This window comes from Danio rerio, chromosome 9, assembly GCF_052040795.2.
Source record: "Danio rerio strain M-AB ecotype USA chromosome 9, GRCz13ab, whole genome shotgun sequence".
Taxonomy (NCBI): domain Eukaryota; kingdom Metazoa; phylum Chordata; class Actinopteri; order Cypriniformes; family Danionidae; genus Danio; species Danio rerio.
The window spans coordinates 39,869,863-39,889,214 of NC_141029.1; the positions used below are offsets into that span (position 1 = coordinate 39,869,863).

A 19,352-nucleotide genomic window follows, 5' to 3' on the forward strand; every position below is an offset into this window, starting at 1 on the left:
AAGTATGATCTTTAGACCCCGCCTTATGCACGGTCCTATTGGCTGCTCAAGTTGCCAATCAAGTGTTCTATTGGTCAATGTGAACGTCAGTACGTGGTGATTTGGATAAGTGGGCGGGTCTACCCACACAGCTGTATGTAGGGAAGCGTGAGGGAAAAAATGTTTGTTTGTTTGTTTGCTTTTCTATTATTAGAGCAATTTAATATAACAGTAAGTAAATAACTGTTACAAATAATATGTATTTTGTCAAACACATTTCAGGAAAAATCGTAGGAATATAATGTCGTTGTTGACAATTTGCCTATGTTTAAAATCTAAATATTAAAATATCCTGCATGTTATAGTAATTTTTTCTTGTCTGGAATTACTTTGAACTAGGTGATTAAAGCTAAAGAAATGTACTAAAATCCTGCTGGAAGTTTGTTAACTTATATTGGTTTCTTAGATTCCTTGCGGACATTCTTACATAAAATGTTTATTTGTTTTTCTACTCTCAGAATAAAATAACAATTTAATATAACAGTAAGTAAATAAATGTACTAAATAACAATAATTTTGTCAAACACATTTTAGAAATAACCGTAGACATATATTGTCTTCGTCAACAATTTGCCAGAGTATAAATTTAAAATATAAAAATTTCCTGCATGTGTTAATTGTTTATTGTCTGGAATTACTTTGAACTGGGTAATAATAACTAAAACTGCACTTTAATTCATCTGTATTTCTATAGCAGTTTTACAATGTAGATTGTGTCAAAGCCGCTTAACATAGAAGGTTATAGTAAATTGAAACTGTGTAAGTTCAGTTTTCAGAGTTGAAGTTCAGTTTAGTTCAGTTGAGTCCGGTTTAATTTTCACTGCTGAAAGTCCAAATACCGAAGAGCAAAACTATCAATGTGCACACAAATCCTGTACCATGCAAGCCAGTGGCGAGTGGCGAGGAATAAACTTCAAACAAACATTAAAAAAAAATGTCAGAATAAAATTAAAATTTAATATAACAGTAAGTAAATAAATATAATAACATTTATTTTGTCAATTTTGGCAACGTATAAAATCAAAATATTCAAATATCCTGCATGTTATAGTATTGTTTCTTGTCTGGAATTACTTTGAACTGGGTAATTAAACCTAAATTTTTGTACTAAAATCCTGCTGAAGTTTGTTATCTTATATTGGTGTCTTAGAATTCTTGTGAACATTCTCACATAAAAAAAATGTTTATTTGTTTGTGTGTTTGTTTGTTTTTCTATTCTCATAATAAAACAAAAGTTAAATATAACAGTAAGTAAATACATGTAATAAATAACATTTATTTTGTCAAACACATTTAAGGAATAATAGTAGACATATAATGTCATTGTTGACAATTTGGCAGAGTATAAAGTCAAAATGTTAAAATATCCTGCATGTGATGGGAATTGTTTCTTGTCTGGAATTACAGTACTTTGAACTTGGTAATAATAACTACAAATTGCACTATAACCCTGCTGGAAGTTCAATATCAGACATTTGTTTCTTAAAATCCTTGTGGACATTCTCACATGAAGAATGTTTGTTTGTTTGTTTGTTTGTTTGTTTTTCTACACTCAGAATGAAACAAAAAATATTTTAAACAGGAAGTAAATTAATGTAATAAATAACATTTATTTTGTCAAACGCATTTCAGGAATAATAGTAGGCCTATAATGTCGTCAAGGATTTGGCAACGTACAAGATCAAAATATTAAAATACCCTAGATGTTATAGTAATTGTTTCTTGTCTGGAATTACGTTGAACTGGGTAATTAAAAAAAATTGAACTAAAATCCTGCTGGAAGTTTGTTATATTATATTGGTTTCTTAGAATCCTTGTGGACATTCTCACATGAAGAAGTTGTAGTCTTTTACTGGAAATACTGTAGTGATTTTGAACCATACTAGAGTAAAGTGTATAAAACTGTATATTATGGTATTTGTGGGTTCATTTTGCTGCGGCGACCCCTGATGAATAAAGGGAATAAGCCGAAAGAAAATTAATTAATATTATGGTATATTTACAACATTTTGTTATTGAATTTTACAGCATATTGTAGTGTTAACAAACTATTTAACTACTGCTAACTGTGGTGTTTTGTAGTATAATAAAGTTCCTTTGATATATTCATAATATTCTTTGAGTATAATATACCCTAATTGTAGAAAATATCTGTTGCTTGTTTATAGAATTATCACAGCACATCAATTCAATATGGTTCAAAAACAATGTACTATTTACTATATATTATTACTTTAGTATTTTTTCATGAGGGTTGTGATTATTTTTTTAATTATCTCCCTATCCAGTGGGATCTCACTTGATTTTTAGAATCTTATTTAGGACATTGTGATGTTTTTAAAAAATTTAATTATTTTATCATAATTAATCATAATTGATTTATAATCTTATTCTAATGCTTAATCTAATTCTAGTATAAAAAGAAATCATAATAATTAAAGAAATCATGCTGCAAACATCAATATTTGTATTGTTAAAGGTTAATTCAGCACAGTTGTGATGAAAAATTTTCACAAGATAAAGTAAACATATTTATAAAATCATGTTTAGGATTTTGAAAAGTGTCACAATGAATTCCGGACCTGAATAGGAACCCATTTTGCTCCCAAAAAAAATCCTGTAGATTGAATCCTATAGTAATGGCTCCAAAACGTTTTACAGAAAACATCATGCTTTATGATGATATATGATGACTGAGAAATGTAGTTTATATGTGTGTATTGACAAGACTGAGTCTTTTCAGCTGAGACTTTTGCAGTTGTTTATCATCCCGTTGAGACTTCTTTATTTATATATTTCAAACACAGGATCTTATCAAGGCGATAGCTGTGTGAAGAGAATTAAACTTTTCTGTCACAGTCTGAAAGGACAAAAGATCTCGCTGTTTGCAGTCAACAGAGTCATGCCTCCCCTGCTTTTTTCATCATAGGTCTCATGACTCCCTGCTTAAAACAGATGAAATGCTGAGATACAAACCCTGAGGAAATTCGCTTTTAGGCTTTGTTTTTTTCACACTTTTTTAACGCTCAACAGAATCTCGTTCTTTCAGGTCTTGTTGTTTTCAGGTTCAAATGATCAATTCCAAAATAGTCAAATCTGTCTTTAAATTGTATAATTTAACAATGTCATTTCAATGTAAGGATATTATAGATAAGACAGCAGGCTTTATACAACTGTTTTATACTAGAAAGCTTATTTTATACCACTGTGTTATTTCAGCTTAACCAACTTTTCTAAATAACAAATAAAACTGCAAAGAAATGTATAGTTCCAATGACAATAAAATATTTGTCTACTTATTTACAAGTATATATTTGTTTTTTATTTAAAGGAATGGTTATTTTATGAAAAAACTTGAATGTATTTGACACAAGAGGATGACAGTATTTTTCATATGGCTGAGCTGTGGTTTTTGGCAAATGTATTAGCCTATTCGGCATTAAGTAAATTAAAAAAGAAACATACGTTAGCTCTTAAGAGTAAAATAAAAATAATAATAATAATTTGAAATAAGTTCTGACAAAATTTGCTGATAAATAGATGCAGGTAATTGTATTCTGCCCTTTTTCTGAATTATCCTTTCTACAATATTTAGAATTTATATAATTACTGATTTTTAAAAAATTGCTTACAGACATCTTATTTTATAAAATTGTTCATCTGGCTTTTGCAACAAACTAAGAAAAATATTAATTTCTTTTTAGAGTATAAAGTACTGTGCATGTCTTAGATCCCCGGTAACGTTTGTTGTTTTAGTGAGGGTATAATTATTTAAAATTCTCTATATTAAAAACAACCAGAAAATACAAGTTCCAGTTGGATTTTTTGGATCTGAAGGAACGAGTTAGAGGAAGATGAAAGAATGTATAAAAAATACTGGTGTTTCTGTTTTGGTTTGATCTGTAAGTCTGGCATTTGATGGGATTGAGAATGCTGAAAAGTACAGACAGGTTATAATTCGTCATGCAAATCCTACGTGAAAGCACCTAATTTTTAATAGTTTTATTTTTCAGCATGATAATGATCCCTAACACACTGTTAATGTAATGAAATCATATTTGGAGAGTAAAACAGCTGATGAAACAAAGACAGTCATGAAATGGCCTTCACATTCAGTCCAGACCTGAATATTACATAAGGTTTGTATATTGGCAATATTATATGCAGTACGAGATTCACCAGGAGAGCACTGTCCCCGGGTAGAAAGAAATAAATGCTTTGTGTAAAATTGTCTTTTTTACTTGCTCCATCCACTATTTTGGATTTCATTTATTGAATCAGTCACATACACTGTGCAAAAGTCTTAGGCCCCCAGTTACATTTGTACTTTTAGTGATGGTATAATACGCTTCTTCTCATTCTCTTGATTAAATACAACCAGAAAATACAGGTTCAAGTTGGATTCTTTGGCTCTAATTGTTTAAGACATGAAAGAGAGTTGGAGAAAGATAAAAGAATGAATGAGAAATAGTTTCTGAGAAAAATAAAGTTTCTGTCTTGGTTTGATCTGCATTTCTGCCAGAGCTGTTGTCAATATTGCCAGAATCGATGGGAATGTGAATGCTGAAAAGTACAAATAGGTTATAATTCGTCATGCAATTCCTTCTAGAAAGCACCTAATTTATAATAGTTTGATTTTTCAGCATAATGATCACTAACACACTGCTAATGTAATGAAATCATATCTAGAGAGAAAAACAGCTGATGAAACCCAGACAGTCATGAAATGGCCTCCACAGAGTCCAGACCTAAATATTAAATAAAGTATGTATAGTCAATATTAAATGCAATATAAAATTCACCTGGCGAGAAAAATAAAGATAGAACATGCTAAATCTAAGAGGAACTCTGAGAAATGCTAAAATATGTTTGATATTAGCACATCATTTCATAAAAGACTAAACAAAAAAAGTTGTTGCTTGGTGGTAAACAGGTCACGTTAAACAAACTTTTGATGCTAGTCTTTTGATTCCAAATGTAGTTTTGTTCTGAATATTATGTGAATTTCCCATATTTTCTGTTTGTATATTATAGTTCACCCAAGAGTAATGGCCCTGCACTTGTTCCATACCTTTTCGTGCAAAAATCTTCGACTTCTAATGCTGGTGGTGGCCTGAGACTTATGGACAGTGAGTATATATGTTCCAATTAGAAAGACAGTACATTTAAAGAAATAAGTTGAATTTGACACAAACAATTACGATGTTTTTCCCAACAATTCTGATCATGTTTTTTTTTTTTTAAAGCAGAATGCATTAGCTTGTAAGCAAAAAAAAAAAAAAAAACCTTTTAATTTCTGACACAATAATTTTTAAACCTATAAATCTGACATTTTAAAATTTGAACAAACTCATTTCAAACTGTGCTTATGTGTTGGATTATGAAGTTTATAATATATAATTGTTTTATAAAATAAGCCTATTTTATCAGATAGTGTTCTACTTTACAACCTTTCTAAATTACAAATATAGCACAATAAATAAGAGGCTTATAAGTTTGTGGAATAAATTAAATTTGCTTAGCAATTTAGACACGGTGACAGTTTTTAAATATGGTTAGAAATAAATAAACACCCAAAATCAATCATTAGCCCTTATTAGTGTATCTGCCAGAACATAATATGTTAGGGGTCATGAACAGATCTCTACTGCCATCATGTGAAGGAAAAGTGAACTTGGTAACCTGATGTCCACTAGAGGAAACATAATAAGCAAACACACCCACCTAAAGTGAAATATCTGTGTATTTGAAGCACAAATGCATCAACACAGACTGGCTTTGCTTCCCATGTCATGGTTTATTGTAAATATATATCATTGTATTACTATTCATACAAAGTTTGCTGGTCCCATGCAGATCTTTAATATCAAAAGCTTGACAATGTTGGCGTTTTAGATCGAGTTAAGGGTCATGCTTCAACAAACCAAGGTCTAGCCACAGCACTTGGACATGCAGTGTTATTTAAAGTTGCACTCCAGCTTTTCACAAGCATTCATTCAGCATCCCATGCTAATTCGTCATGAACAGGCTTACCAAAAGACTCTATCTGTGCAATAGTGTGGCTCGCACTTCATTATATATGGGATTCATTTGCATTGAGAGGGGGGCAGGGGGGCTGAAGTTGGCGGTTCACAATTAGGCAGACGCGCAATGAAGCATTAAAAATCTCAACTCTCAGGTTTTTCCTCCACATTATTAGATTTGACTCATTGGAAAAGCATGACTGGAGGCACTCGAATCCAATTGGCTCCTGTAGCTCTCCTCACAAGCTCCAAAAGTGTCAGGAGTTTCCTCTTTTTTTTTTTTTTTTTTACGACAGAAATGCACATCTAGTACATTAGTAGCATTGACTGTAGATCCGACCCAGCAACTCGGAGGATTTCTTTGGGTTATTCACCTCTTTTTCTGCGCAAACGGCCACAAACCAACAATATATATCCAATACTGAATAAAACAACCGATTAACATTGATCCTTTAGGAAAGCACAGCACAAAACAAAAGAAAACACTAACAGTAATCATAATGGGAATCAGTAGACACGCTAGTAGTGTGAAAGTCAAGTACGGCTTGAGTCATTAAACACTCAAAGTATAAAGGAATGAACTAAGTGAGATATTGAAATCAATTTAGATTCAATACAGTGTAAAGAACGCACTACACATGAGAATCATGGGACGTTTCTTCTGGTAAAAGCCAGCAGATGCAGCTAATTGCGTTTTGCCCTTTTTCTGAATGATACTTGCTACAATATTTGGTCAGTAATTCTACATTTAGAATTAATTTTTAAAAAAGTCACAAGGTAGCGGATGTATTAATATGATAAAGACATTCCCCTTCCTCTAAATTGAGGCAAAGCCATTTGTGTAAGTTACATGAACCCTAAAAAGAATCACCAACTGCTACAGTTCTTGACCAAAATAGTATTGTTAACAATCGTTCTGCATAACTGGCCTGTTCTAATCGCCAAGGAGGCCTTTTCTTCTTAAATTTTTTTTCCAGAATCTGTGAAGTGTGGCTTTTAAAGGTTGTCCGCTTGTTTCTGCTTTCTGTGCAATCAGTCCGCTTGGTTATTCCACTTTGCTGTACTCCTCCACGTGACCCAGAACTTTCTTCCTCTGGCGCATCATGTGGAAGTAGAGCTGAGGGAATACTGTAGAACACAAAGACGGTCATTAACATGAACAGAGCGCTTCATTCACTGGACAAGAATGAGCTTCGAGAGATTCTGTAGCTGTATAAGATCAACTGAGCAATCCGATTATTTACAGATGAAGATATCATAAAGTATTCTGAGAAAATATGATGTGCAGGGCCAGATTTACTAACAGCGCAAATCAGCTTTTGGTGTTAGAAGCAGTTCTGAAAGAAAATACAATCAAAAGACACATGGTTATTTTTGCATCTGACTCATAACATAATTTTTTAGAGACAATTTATTTTGAGAGGGAAAAAGTTACAGACGAAGAGTATTTAAATCAATCAAGTTAACTTAAGATTGCTCAGTCAGTTTACTGGTAATCTATTTTCACCCTGTCATGTTAAAATAGCTGCTGTGAGGAGAAAAAAGCAAAAAAACACAACGAGTGTGGAAGAAAATAGACATTTACTTAAAATACCTGAAAACCATGTTTTCCGAACATAGATTTGAAGAAAGAAAAATTTGCCCTCCTGTTGAAATTAAACTATTTTTAAAATATTTCGTAAGTGGGCGACATGGTAGCTCAGTGGTTAACACTGTCATCTCACAGCAAAAAGGTCAGTGGTTAGAGCCCCGGCTGGGTTAGTTGGCGTTTCTGTGTGGAGTTTGCATGTTCTCCCCATGTTCACGTGGGTTTCCTACAGGTGCTCGTTTCCCCATCCGTCCAAAGGCATAAATTGGCCTTGGTGAATGGAAGTGTATGGGTGTTTCTTAGTGTTGGGTTGCAGCTGGAAGGGCATCCGCTGCGTAAAACATATGCTGGATAAGTTGGCGGTTCATTCTGCTGTGGCGACCCCTGATTAATAAAGGGACTAAGGCGAAGGAAAATGAATGAATGAACGCATGTTTCTCATTATTTCATGTTTAGTAGAGTAAGGACACTTTTAATATTTTCTATTATATTTTTCTTCTGGAGAAAGTCTTTTTTCTTTTAGTCAGGCTGGAATGAATATAATTTGTATATTTAAAAAGAATTTAAAAACTGCTATAATCAATATTATATCCCTCCCTTAAGAAATTATAAATTTTTTGATTGGCTACAGAACATTTATTGATTGAATTACCCTCGCTTGTCTAACTAACCTAATTAGCATAGTTCATCTTTTAAATCGAAACTTTAAGCTTAAAACAAGTAACTAGTAAACTAATATGTACTACCATCATGACAAAGAGAAGATGATTAGTTATTTAAACTATTATGTTTAAAAATGTTTTCAAAAAAATGCCTGAAAAACATTTTAAATTTCACAAGAGGGCTAATCATCATGTCTTCAACTGTATGTAGTTACATGACATTATTCTTATTTGTGCTTTTCCTGGTTTATTATTTTGGTCATTTTGAAGATTAGTTTTCAATTATGAATCTTTTTTTTTTTTTTTTTTTTTTTTTAAATCTTACGTTGTCTAAAAAAGCTTGGGATGACTTGGAATGCATGTGTATGTCTTTCCTTATCGCAAACACAACAGTAATTGTAGTGATGGCACTGCTTTGGATTTTTCGGGATTAATTATTGTGATCTCCCGACTGCAACAGAGAAATACAGGCAAATCTCTGTTGACTGATGGCTTTTTATGCCATTCAGCCTTATAATCTTAAAATGTCTGCAAAATCACCTGTTTTGTCATCACTTTAGATATTACGCTAGAGAATCATTCAAAGGCTAGGTCTAAAGTTAAGTTTTTAAAGTAGCAATGGTTTCTGCTGTTCTGACGTCAGCTGCTGATGTAAATGAATGGTAGAAGAAAGTAGTTCCTCATACACAAGAGTTTTTAGACTGTTGTGTTTGAATTTCTTTTATTATATACACGATTATGCCATCAAACTGTTGTATAAACACAATATCACACTCGTAGCAGTGCGATACGGCTGTATATCGTCACTGGTGGGACACCAAGGCACTTAGCCCACAGCCTAGTGTCAACGCACGCCTCCCTCCAGTGCTGATATACAGCCACATCACACTGCTACTCATGCGATGTAGCTCATTTACGCATGCATGTGTTGTCAAAAAAAACTATGAGATGTTAGTAAATGTTTTTCTATATTTGCATGTATTTTTTTAACTTACAGCACGTTTGTGCTCTCTCTGCTACTGTACACACATCTAAACTTCATTTTGAGAAGCGTGGATGCTCTATGAACATTTGTTATCAGTATCAGGTCATCAAACAAAGTAAGTGATGAGTGTACAAGCGCAATTTCCAAACAAAGACACTTGCTGCAATTCACTCAATGTCCACTGGTGTCGCCAATGACACGTTTCTGAGTTTAAATTCTCGCATCGTTACCTCGCACTACATTGCCCTTTTTCAATAAATCTGGCCCGTGATGTCTTAGTGCACAAGTTAATACGTACAGGGTATGTAGGAGATCATGACGAAGATGAGGAACGTGTGGTAGTCGAATGAGAAGTTGTACTTGTTAGGCAAGGTGATGGAGTAAAGCCCTGCTTTCTGCACATATGGCAGTGCGGCGTAGATTGTTAAAAGTTCCCCCATCACTCCCATCGGGTACAGCACAATAAAAAATGTGTACCTGTGAAAAAATTAAAGCATATTAAAACACACTGTCCGTTTCTGTTAATTGACTTGCCCTTGTCCTTTTTTCCTAATTTGCTTTGAATGAATGAATAAATGTGAATGTTAGTCAAAAAAGCCAGTCACCTTGCCCATTTGATAAGGTAAGGCAGGTGGTTGAGCAGGCTGAAGGTGTAGAAAGAGTATCGGATGATCTCAGTGACTGTCCAGGCCACCACAAAGAGGAGAACACTGTCTTCACTCTGGACCTGAAATGAGAGATTTAAGTCACCCAGAGACTACATAGAGCTCCTGTGCATGCCAGAAAATGTAGTAGAGGACCATGCGGTTATGTCTGCTATTGTTTAATCACCATTCACTGAAGCCACTCGGCACACAAAGATGGACAACTGAGAGCATCGGCAACGGAAGCACTTTAAAATGCATTAAGGCCCAGCAAAAAAAAAAAAAAAAAAAAAAACTGGTTTCGGTATTACCTCTACACATGTACAGGCTTAAAAAGTAGTTTGGTTGTTTTAGCAACAGAAACATACACAGGCACACACGGACACTTTGTATATTAGTATTACTCTCCAGTTTGGATTCAGGCAGGTTTCTTGTAGAAATAACTTACAGAGCTATACACTTCAGCTCAGACTTCTTCCTCTGGGATAGACAATAAAAACTTGATTCTTAGTTTCAAAGAAGTTTGCAAAAAGTGATTGCAATAAATAACACTGTTGACCACTGTACAATTTATATCTCCTGTTGAAATTTGCTAGAGCCACAAGATGGCAGTGAACTAGAGCTAATAAGACAAATTAGATTGCTCATCTTAGAACAGGGATGTTAATGATCAAGATTAGTTTGAGGTATTTTTGGCATGATAATAACCATGATAATTATTATTAGATTCCTTAACATCATGACATGATCATAAAAAGTTCATCTGAACTATTTCACAAGTTGTTTTACTGAAACTGAAAACTATTTGTAAAAAAATATGTTAACGAAATAAGTGTAAAATAAAATACATGCTTAATAATTGAAATTTAGTGCATCCAACAAGCCAATTTGTGGTTCGTTTATTTATGACAACCAAGATATAGCTGATTTTGTTTCTTTGGTAAGAACATTTAAAAAGATTTTTAAGTCAAACCTAGTCCTTGGTGATTCATAAAATACAAGTAAACTGCTACAGGCAAAAAAATAAAAAATAAAAAGTAGCTGTTGACTTGCAGTGTATGCACCACAAAGGACCAAGGTTTCAGCTAAAAATCTTCTTTAATGAAATGTTTTTTAAAAGTCACCCAAATATTTAATGGTCTGAATTAAGAGCTAATTTAGATTTTGGTGTCACCTGTCTTTTTAAAAACCTTAAATAAAAATAAGTAAATAAAATAATAAATCTGAATCAAGTATTAAATACTACTCAACACTAGTTCTAAATACTAATACAAACAAACAAACAAATAAATAAATGCATTTGAAATACAAAGTGTTTTAAAATACTAGTAAAATAAAAGTTTTAAAAATACTAAATACAATAAAAATAAACAAATAACTAGAGCATATATTCTCTATATATTCTCTACATCTACAAACCTCTATATATTTTTGTCAAAACAAAATGAATACCAGTAGCTGTTAACTTGCAGTTTATGAATCAAAAAGAACCCAATTTTAGCTTAAAATCTTAAATGAAAATATTTTTTAAAGTCACCCACATATTGGATGGCCGGAATTATGAGTACATTTATTTACATCTTATTGAAAACCTTAAATAAAATAAAGAAATAAAATAAAGTTAAAACTGAACAAAATATTAAATACTACTAAAAACTAAATCAAAATACTAATACAAAAAAATACAAATAAATAAATAAATAAATAAATTCATGCACTTGAAATATAATTTTTTACATTTTCTTGAAAATTACTGAAGCTTTAAAATACTATTACTATAAAAAACATGAATAACTCTATGCTATATGCTAATGCTATATATTCTCTACCTCTACATCTTTCTAGATATGTTTGGCAAAACAAAATTAATACCAGTAGCTTGCAATTTATGAATCACAAAAGACCAAATTTTTAGCTAAAAAATCTTTAAAAGCGAAAAAAATTTAAAAGTCACCCACATATTGGATGGCCTAAATTTTGAGTACATTTAAATTTTTGGGTGATCAATAATTTTTAAAACCTTAAATAATAAAATTGTTTAAATATAAAGAAATAAAATAATGTTTAGAGCTGAAGAAAATCTTAAATACTACTAAATACTTTTAAATAAATAAATTAATTAATTAATTTTCAATAAATAAATAACTAGATAAATAAATATATACATAAATTAATTCAAAAATAAATATATGCATTTGAAATATAATTTTCACATTTTTAAAAATTATTGAAGCTTTAAAATACTAAATACTATAAAAACATAAATAACTCTAAAACAACTCTATATATTCTCAACCTCTAACTCTATATATCTCTATATATTTTTGGCAAAACAAATTTAATACCAGTTAATGGCAGTTTATGTATCACAAAAGACCAAATTCTCAGCTAAAAATATTTAATGAAAAAAAGTCACCCACATATTGGATGGCCTGAATTATGAGTACATTTCAATTTTTGGGTGATAAATCTTACTAAACAGCTTAAATAAATATAAAGAAATAAAATAAAGTTTAAAGCTAAAGAAAATCTCAAATACTACTACAAAACCTGATCAAAATACTAATACACAAAAATACAAATAAATAAATGATTTAATTAACTAATTACTAATAAATAAATAGATAAATTAAATAAATATTAAATAATTAATAATTATATGCATTTAAAATATAAATATAATTTTAACATTTTTAAAAATGACTGAAACTTTAAAATACTAAATACTATAGAAATACATAAATAGCTAAAATAACTCGTATAAAACCTTTAAGTTAAACACAAACTTACTTCTCTAACACTGTGTGTCACTGCCCAAGTAAGAAACACCCGTGACATCACCTGGAATCCAGTCAGGACCACAGAAGAGGGAACGATTCCTACACAAAACGTCAAATGTTAGGTAAAGTCAAAATCATAAAATCCATAACATGTACATCTATTCAGAGCAATTATGCACAGAGAAAATGAGAAATAAAAAATGCATTATATTACATATTAAGAGATAAAAAGACACAAATGAATGAATATAATAAAATCCTTTAGACATATACTGTAGGGGTGGTTGCGATATAACAGAGGGTGCTGCAGGATTGGTTGTTTGCACAGGGAAAGGTCACATTAAGCTTTAAGTCCCAGATAATGAGGTGTGGACTGTGAACCCTGCGCTCCACGGGTGCAGTGAAACTCTTTATCACATTATTACTGTCAGACTGGCAGAGAAAGCAGCAGCCTCACTGACGGTGGCACTGCCGGGTTAAAAAAAGCTTCCCTTGTATAGACAAGCTGATCTATATACTTCACCGAGAGCATATTTATAGTCAAACTTAATAAGATACTGATATAGCAACTGGTGCACTTACCCACGGCACAATGCAATATCTGTGAAGAAAGAAAAGAACAAACATTATAAAGTGTACTACCCCTCAAGGAATGATCATTTTTAGCAAATAAATAATCTAATTTAACAACCCTCTAGGGTGAATCAAATATTTGTGCAATAAGACAATTTACAGATTTATATTTGGAATTAGACTGAGCACAGAAAAAATGTAATAATAAAAAATAAAAGTATTTTTATTCTACCATTGGTAGTTCTGTAACAAACTAAGTTGTTAAGATTTTTGAACATGCCATGCTTGGTATGATTTATTATTATATATGTACCATTTATTTAATTAGAAATCCAAAAAATAAAAATAATACTACAGCTAAAAATAACTGTTATTATTTTAAAGTGTCATTTATTCTTGTGATGAAAAAGCTGAACATCAGCAGTCATTTTTTGCAGTGACAAAATAGTACTTTTTATTATTTACCATTTGTAATTACTATTAGTAATTATTATTATTATTAATTACTTTTTTATTATACTATTATTAATATTATTATTATTATTATTATTATTATTATAAGAAAAGTTCTTTATGAATACATTTACAATTGTAATTTATTAATTCATTCATTTTCCTTCGGCTTAGTCCCGTTATTTATCAGAGGTCGCCACAGCGGAATGAACCACGAACTTATTCAGCATATGTTTGACACAGCGGATGCCTTTCCAGCTGCAACCCATCACAAAAAACAACCATACACACTCATTCACAAAGATACACTGCAGACAATTTAGCTTACCGATGTTTTTGGACTTGCGGAAACCAGAGCACACGTGCAAAAACGGGGAGAACATGCATACTCCCCACAGAAATGCCAACTGACCCAGTCAGGGCTCAAATGAGCCACCTTCTTGCTGTCAGCCGATTGTGCTAGCATCTGCACCACCATTTTGCCCATTGTAATTTATTATCATATTTAATACTTTTTATATTTACATATTTTTTTGTGCTGGGCAAAGATTAATCACTTTTAATCGCATCCAAAATATAAGTTTGACATAATATATGTGTGTGTGTATTATATATGTTTATTGTGTATAGGCAGGGGCGTAGCAACCGGGGGGATGGGGGGATACATCACCCTCACTTTTAGACACAGACCATCTAAAAACAGGTGATTAATAATTATATGAATGTAAACATTTGGATTTCATACCGAAAATATATCAAATATTAGTTACTGTTATCATGGCAAAGAAAAAATAAATCAGTTATTAGAGATGAGTTATTAAAACTTTTGTTTAGAATTGTGTTTTAAAAAAATCTTCTCTCCGTTAAACAGAAAATGGGAGAAAAAATTAAACAGGGGGGCAAATAATTCTGAATTCAACTGTATATACTAGGGCTGCACGATATTAGAAAAATTGAGATTGCGATTTTTTTTTTCCTGTGCTATAAATATATTGCCAAATAAATACAGTTTCACCAGATGACTTAAATAGTTCTATTTGCCAAGTCATTACTTTAGATGAATTGGTATGATTCTGTAGGGGAGTAAAATATAAATATATATATTTAGGTATTTTATTATATACATATAATAAACAAACTACAGTCATAAACACAGCACTTTATGGCATCTCAGCTTTCAGATACAGAAATTGAATTATGAAATGTAAAATAACACTGGACAGACTTCATCATATAAATAATTCAATAAAATCAATTTTTATTAAACTTTTTAATGCACAACTAAAAGTACGCTTTAAACTCTCTTTAAATGCTCACAATCACAGGCCCTAAAACACACACAGATGGTAAACTTTCACACTATTATGGTTCAATTCTGCAGAGACTCAACAAATCTAGTGTGTTTTACCAGGGGTTTTTGCTCATTTATAATCCTGACTCAACATTGCATGTTGTGTGATGTGACTATTGCAGATGCACACATTGCGATATCGATGCTCAAACTATATACTGTGCAGCCCTAATATATACATAATATACAGTTGAAGTCAGAATTATTAGCCCCCTTTAAATTTCTTTCTTCTTTTTAAAATATTTTTTAAATGATGTTTAACTAAGCAAGGAAATGTTCACAGTATGTCTGATAACATTTTTTCTTCGGGGGAAAGTTTTACTTGTTTTATTTCGGCAAGAATAAAAGCAGTTTTGAATTTTTTAAACACCATTTTAGGGACAAAATGATTAGCCCCTTTAAGCTAATTTTTTTTCTCGATAATCTGCAGAACAAACCAACATTATACAATAATTTGCCTAATTACCCTAACCTGCCTAGTTAACCTAATTAACCTAGTTAAGCCTTTAAAAATCACGTTAAGCTGTATAGAAGTGTCTTGAAAAATATCTAGTCAAATATTATTTACTGTCATCATGGCAAAGATAAAATGAATCAGTTATTAGAAATGAGTTATTAAAAGTATTATGTTTAGAAATGTGTTAAAAAAATCTGCTCTCCATTAAACAGGAATTGGGGATAAAAATAAACAAGCGGTTTAATAATTCAGGGGGGGTAATAATTCTGACTTTAACTGTATGTGTGTGTGTGTGGTGTATAATTATTGCCAAATCAAACTTTTATTTTGGATGCGATTAACTGTGATTCATATTTGCCCAGCACTGCTAAATTTATAACATTTTTATTAGTTATTTTTTAAAAGACTTATCACATTATTTTAAAAAACATATGCTGAATTGAATATCTGCAGCTCACTCACCTCAAGCAGTGCACCGGTCTGAAAGAATTTCAGGGGCTTCTCTATGGAGTAATAAAGCCCATGATAACTTCCTCTGGCGAGGTATGCTCGAACAAGACCAACAGCGATCACCAGCCACCTAAATAAGAAAAAAAACTCAGAATAAATCTGTAGTGCCACTTGCCCTTGCTTTGAGAAGGGCATTTCCGCAATGCATACAAACACTGAACTGCATGCAAATCTCAAGCAGAGCAGCTAACGGCCAGCAGTGGCAAGCAACAGTGTCATTTAAATACATCCAGCACATTCTGTACACACTAGACATTGTGAATAAAAGATTTATACATTTCTCTTCTGACTGTACACTAGATCTAATTGACATAAAATGATGAAGACATATAAAATTCTAAATCATAATACTAGCAAGAGCACATCATACGATAAAAACATAAACAGGTTTAGTATTTCAAAGTCAGGTTTAGAGTATAACAACAAACAGTACATCAGTGTTTAGATAATAATAGGTATTATCATGGTATAGTTCATATACTAGAGTTAATTAGATAGCATGAACTGGTGACCATTTTTGACTGCCTTTTGGATTACAATAGACAACATGAGAATGTAGCAAACCTGGTTTGGTTAGTTCTGCTAAACTGCATTGGAAAGTTCAATCCATCTAAGTGAATCAGTTTATTTTCAGTAAACCAGTTAAAACAAGTTTCTCTATTACAGTTGAGCCATTTCCAAATGATTCGGTTAATTTCAATTGCTTAAAAAGAACTACTGCAGAAGAACAATTCAACATTAAATTTGCTCTAGAGCACAATGTGAAAGCCAGTTTTCATAATGGCATTTTAAAAAATGTAAATAATTGTGACTTTTATCAAACAATTCTGAATTATATTATTAACTTAATATCTTGCATGACATACATTTATAGTAAGAAATTAGTTTGCATCTCACAGTATTTGAACAAAGCGTCAAAATAAGAAGCTTAACTTTCTTGAAGTTGTACATTTATACGCTTTCTAGAAATTATCTACTTACAATACTAACATTTATCCTCCAAATTATAAGATTTTCTTAAAATTACAAGTTGCATTTCTGAAGTGAAAAAACTGCAATTGAAACTAAACAAACAAATATAAGAGCAATTCTATGCAAATGTACCTTGCCATAAAAAAATTTAGTTTTCACTAAAATACGAAACCCATTTTCAAGTTTTGTAACCAATACTTTACAGTGCTTTAAAAATACTCAAAAATGCATCTGTCGTTGTTTTCAAACTATTATATTTGATTTGCCAAAGTCACACAAGTGGCAATTACACATCTGTCACATCCATAACAAAGCTTTTTCCTCATAAATGCAAAAATTTTAAATAAAATCAAATCGAAAAATGTTTGGGGGTTGTGTAGTTTAGTTCATAGAATTTCTACAAAGTATGTTGTAGACTGTAAACTCGCAGACTTTTTTTGGTCGCATCCATAATGTATGTTTATTTTCCTCATACAAAATATGGTGAGTTGCTCTGGAAAATATAAGCATGTTTCAATATAATCTTAACAAACACTTTCTATGTGAATTTATGTTTTGTGTTTTTACTGCAAATGTCACATCCATAACGCTGCAATTGCTCATATGTATATATATATATATATATATATATATATATATATATATATATATATATATATATATATATATATATATATATATATATATATAATCCTTTAATATACAGTTATACAGTTCCATTGTATAAGAATTTTTCTCTAGAACACTGACGAAAAATTAAAACTAAAAGAAGTGATTTTAACTAATTGTTTTGATACTTTCTTTAATAGAAATCCAGATGTATTGATTATTTTAAGGCAAAGTATACTCAGGAAGTATGTTTTATGCTTCACATTCAACATAAATGTGCTCAATATGTAAGATTTATCAACATTTACATTATGCTCATGTCAAAAAACCAGATAAGGGATTTAGAAACAAATCGACTGTATTGAATTGAAAAGTTGCCGAATTGGACATTATTATGCAACAGTTTCTGGTCAAAAAAAAACTAAAAAAAACTAAAAAAAAAAAAAAGTGATTTTAATAAATAATTTGGATAATTTTATTAAAATTAATTATGTTTTTTCGATTTATTTAAGGCAAAACATACTCAGGAAGTAGGTTTTATGCTTCACATTCGCAATAAAAGTGCTCAAAATGTAAGGTTTATCAATATTTACATTATGCTCATGTCAAAGAAACATGAGTGATTTAGAAATAAATCGGCTGTATAAAATCATTATAATGCAACAGAATCTGGTCAAATAAAAACTAAAAGAAGTGATTTTAACAAATGATTTGGATAATTTTATTAATAGAAATCCATTATTTTTTTTTTTATTTAAGGCAAAGTATAGTCACAAAGTATATCCAATGCTTCACATTCGCCATGAATTTGCTAAATAAGCTTTACATTACATATGCTCATGTAAAAAACAACGATGAGTGATTTAGAAACGAATCGGCTGTCTCGAATCGAATCGATTAGTTCCTGAAACGGACATTATTGTGCAACAGTTTCTGGGTTACTAGGTCTAAGGTGCGCTTAATTCACTGCCTAGTCTAATGTCTACAAACTATACAAGGCTACATTCAAACTAACAAAGACACTAAATTCACTACAAGCCCTGTTACAACGCTGCCCAAACAAACCAGCGACTGTAAAACAAGAACAATGCATTCATGCAACAACAACCAATGCTCGCTGTCACCCATCACCAACCCTACGGCGAGTTAAATAAGCGATAATAGGCTTTACGTTACACCGCATTTGGATTGCACAGCAGACATGTGCAGAATAACTTTGTTGAAATGTTTCAGCTTTCAAATTAAACAGTGTTAAATAATACAATATAGACTCAATGGGGGAGGTGACCGCGATTCTGTCATACAGGCTGAAGAAATCCAACCATTCATTTCTGCTGTCACACACACACACACACACACACACGCTTGAAGAGAGAAGCACGGAAGCGCATTTGATTTCCACCATACCCTGCTGTCATAATCACGTTGTAAATGACCAGATATGCTGTGGCCAGTGTTCCGGGGCCCTTTTTCTTCTTGTGACCGGACTCACTGTGCGCTGTTTTGCTGGTCCCCATGGCAGGTGCCGACATGACTGAACTATCATTAGAAAGACTGGATCATCCAATGGTCCCGGTGGATAAAGGCGTGTGGCCTTGCTGACATGTAAAAAAGCTGCTTATGAATCCAGCGCCCTCTGGTGAGGACAGAGTGTAAACAATGCTTTGTTTTTTCAGTTACAGACTAGCGTCGTCTTTTTCGCAAGC

At 31.8% G+C, this 19,352-nt stretch overlaps 1 protein-coding gene across 1 annotated transcript; it reads right to left on the reverse strand.

Annotated features, from left to right (window-relative positions):
- Positions 1 to 5,816: 5,816 nt before the first annotated feature.
- hacd2 (3-hydroxyacyl-CoA dehydratase 2) lies at positions 5,817 to 19,259 on the reverse strand. Its single transcript, NM_199861.2, is given in 7 exon segments — positions 5,817 to 7,190; positions 9,596 to 9,774; positions 9,903 to 10,024; positions 12,732 to 12,820; positions 13,304 to 13,322; positions 16,018 to 16,135; positions 19,054 to 19,259. Coding segments are annotated over 7 exon segments (735 nt in total). The 5' UTR covers positions 19,179 to 19,259; the 3' UTR covers positions 5,817 to 7,107.
- Between the last annotated feature and the right edge of the window lie 93 nt (positions 19,260 to 19,352).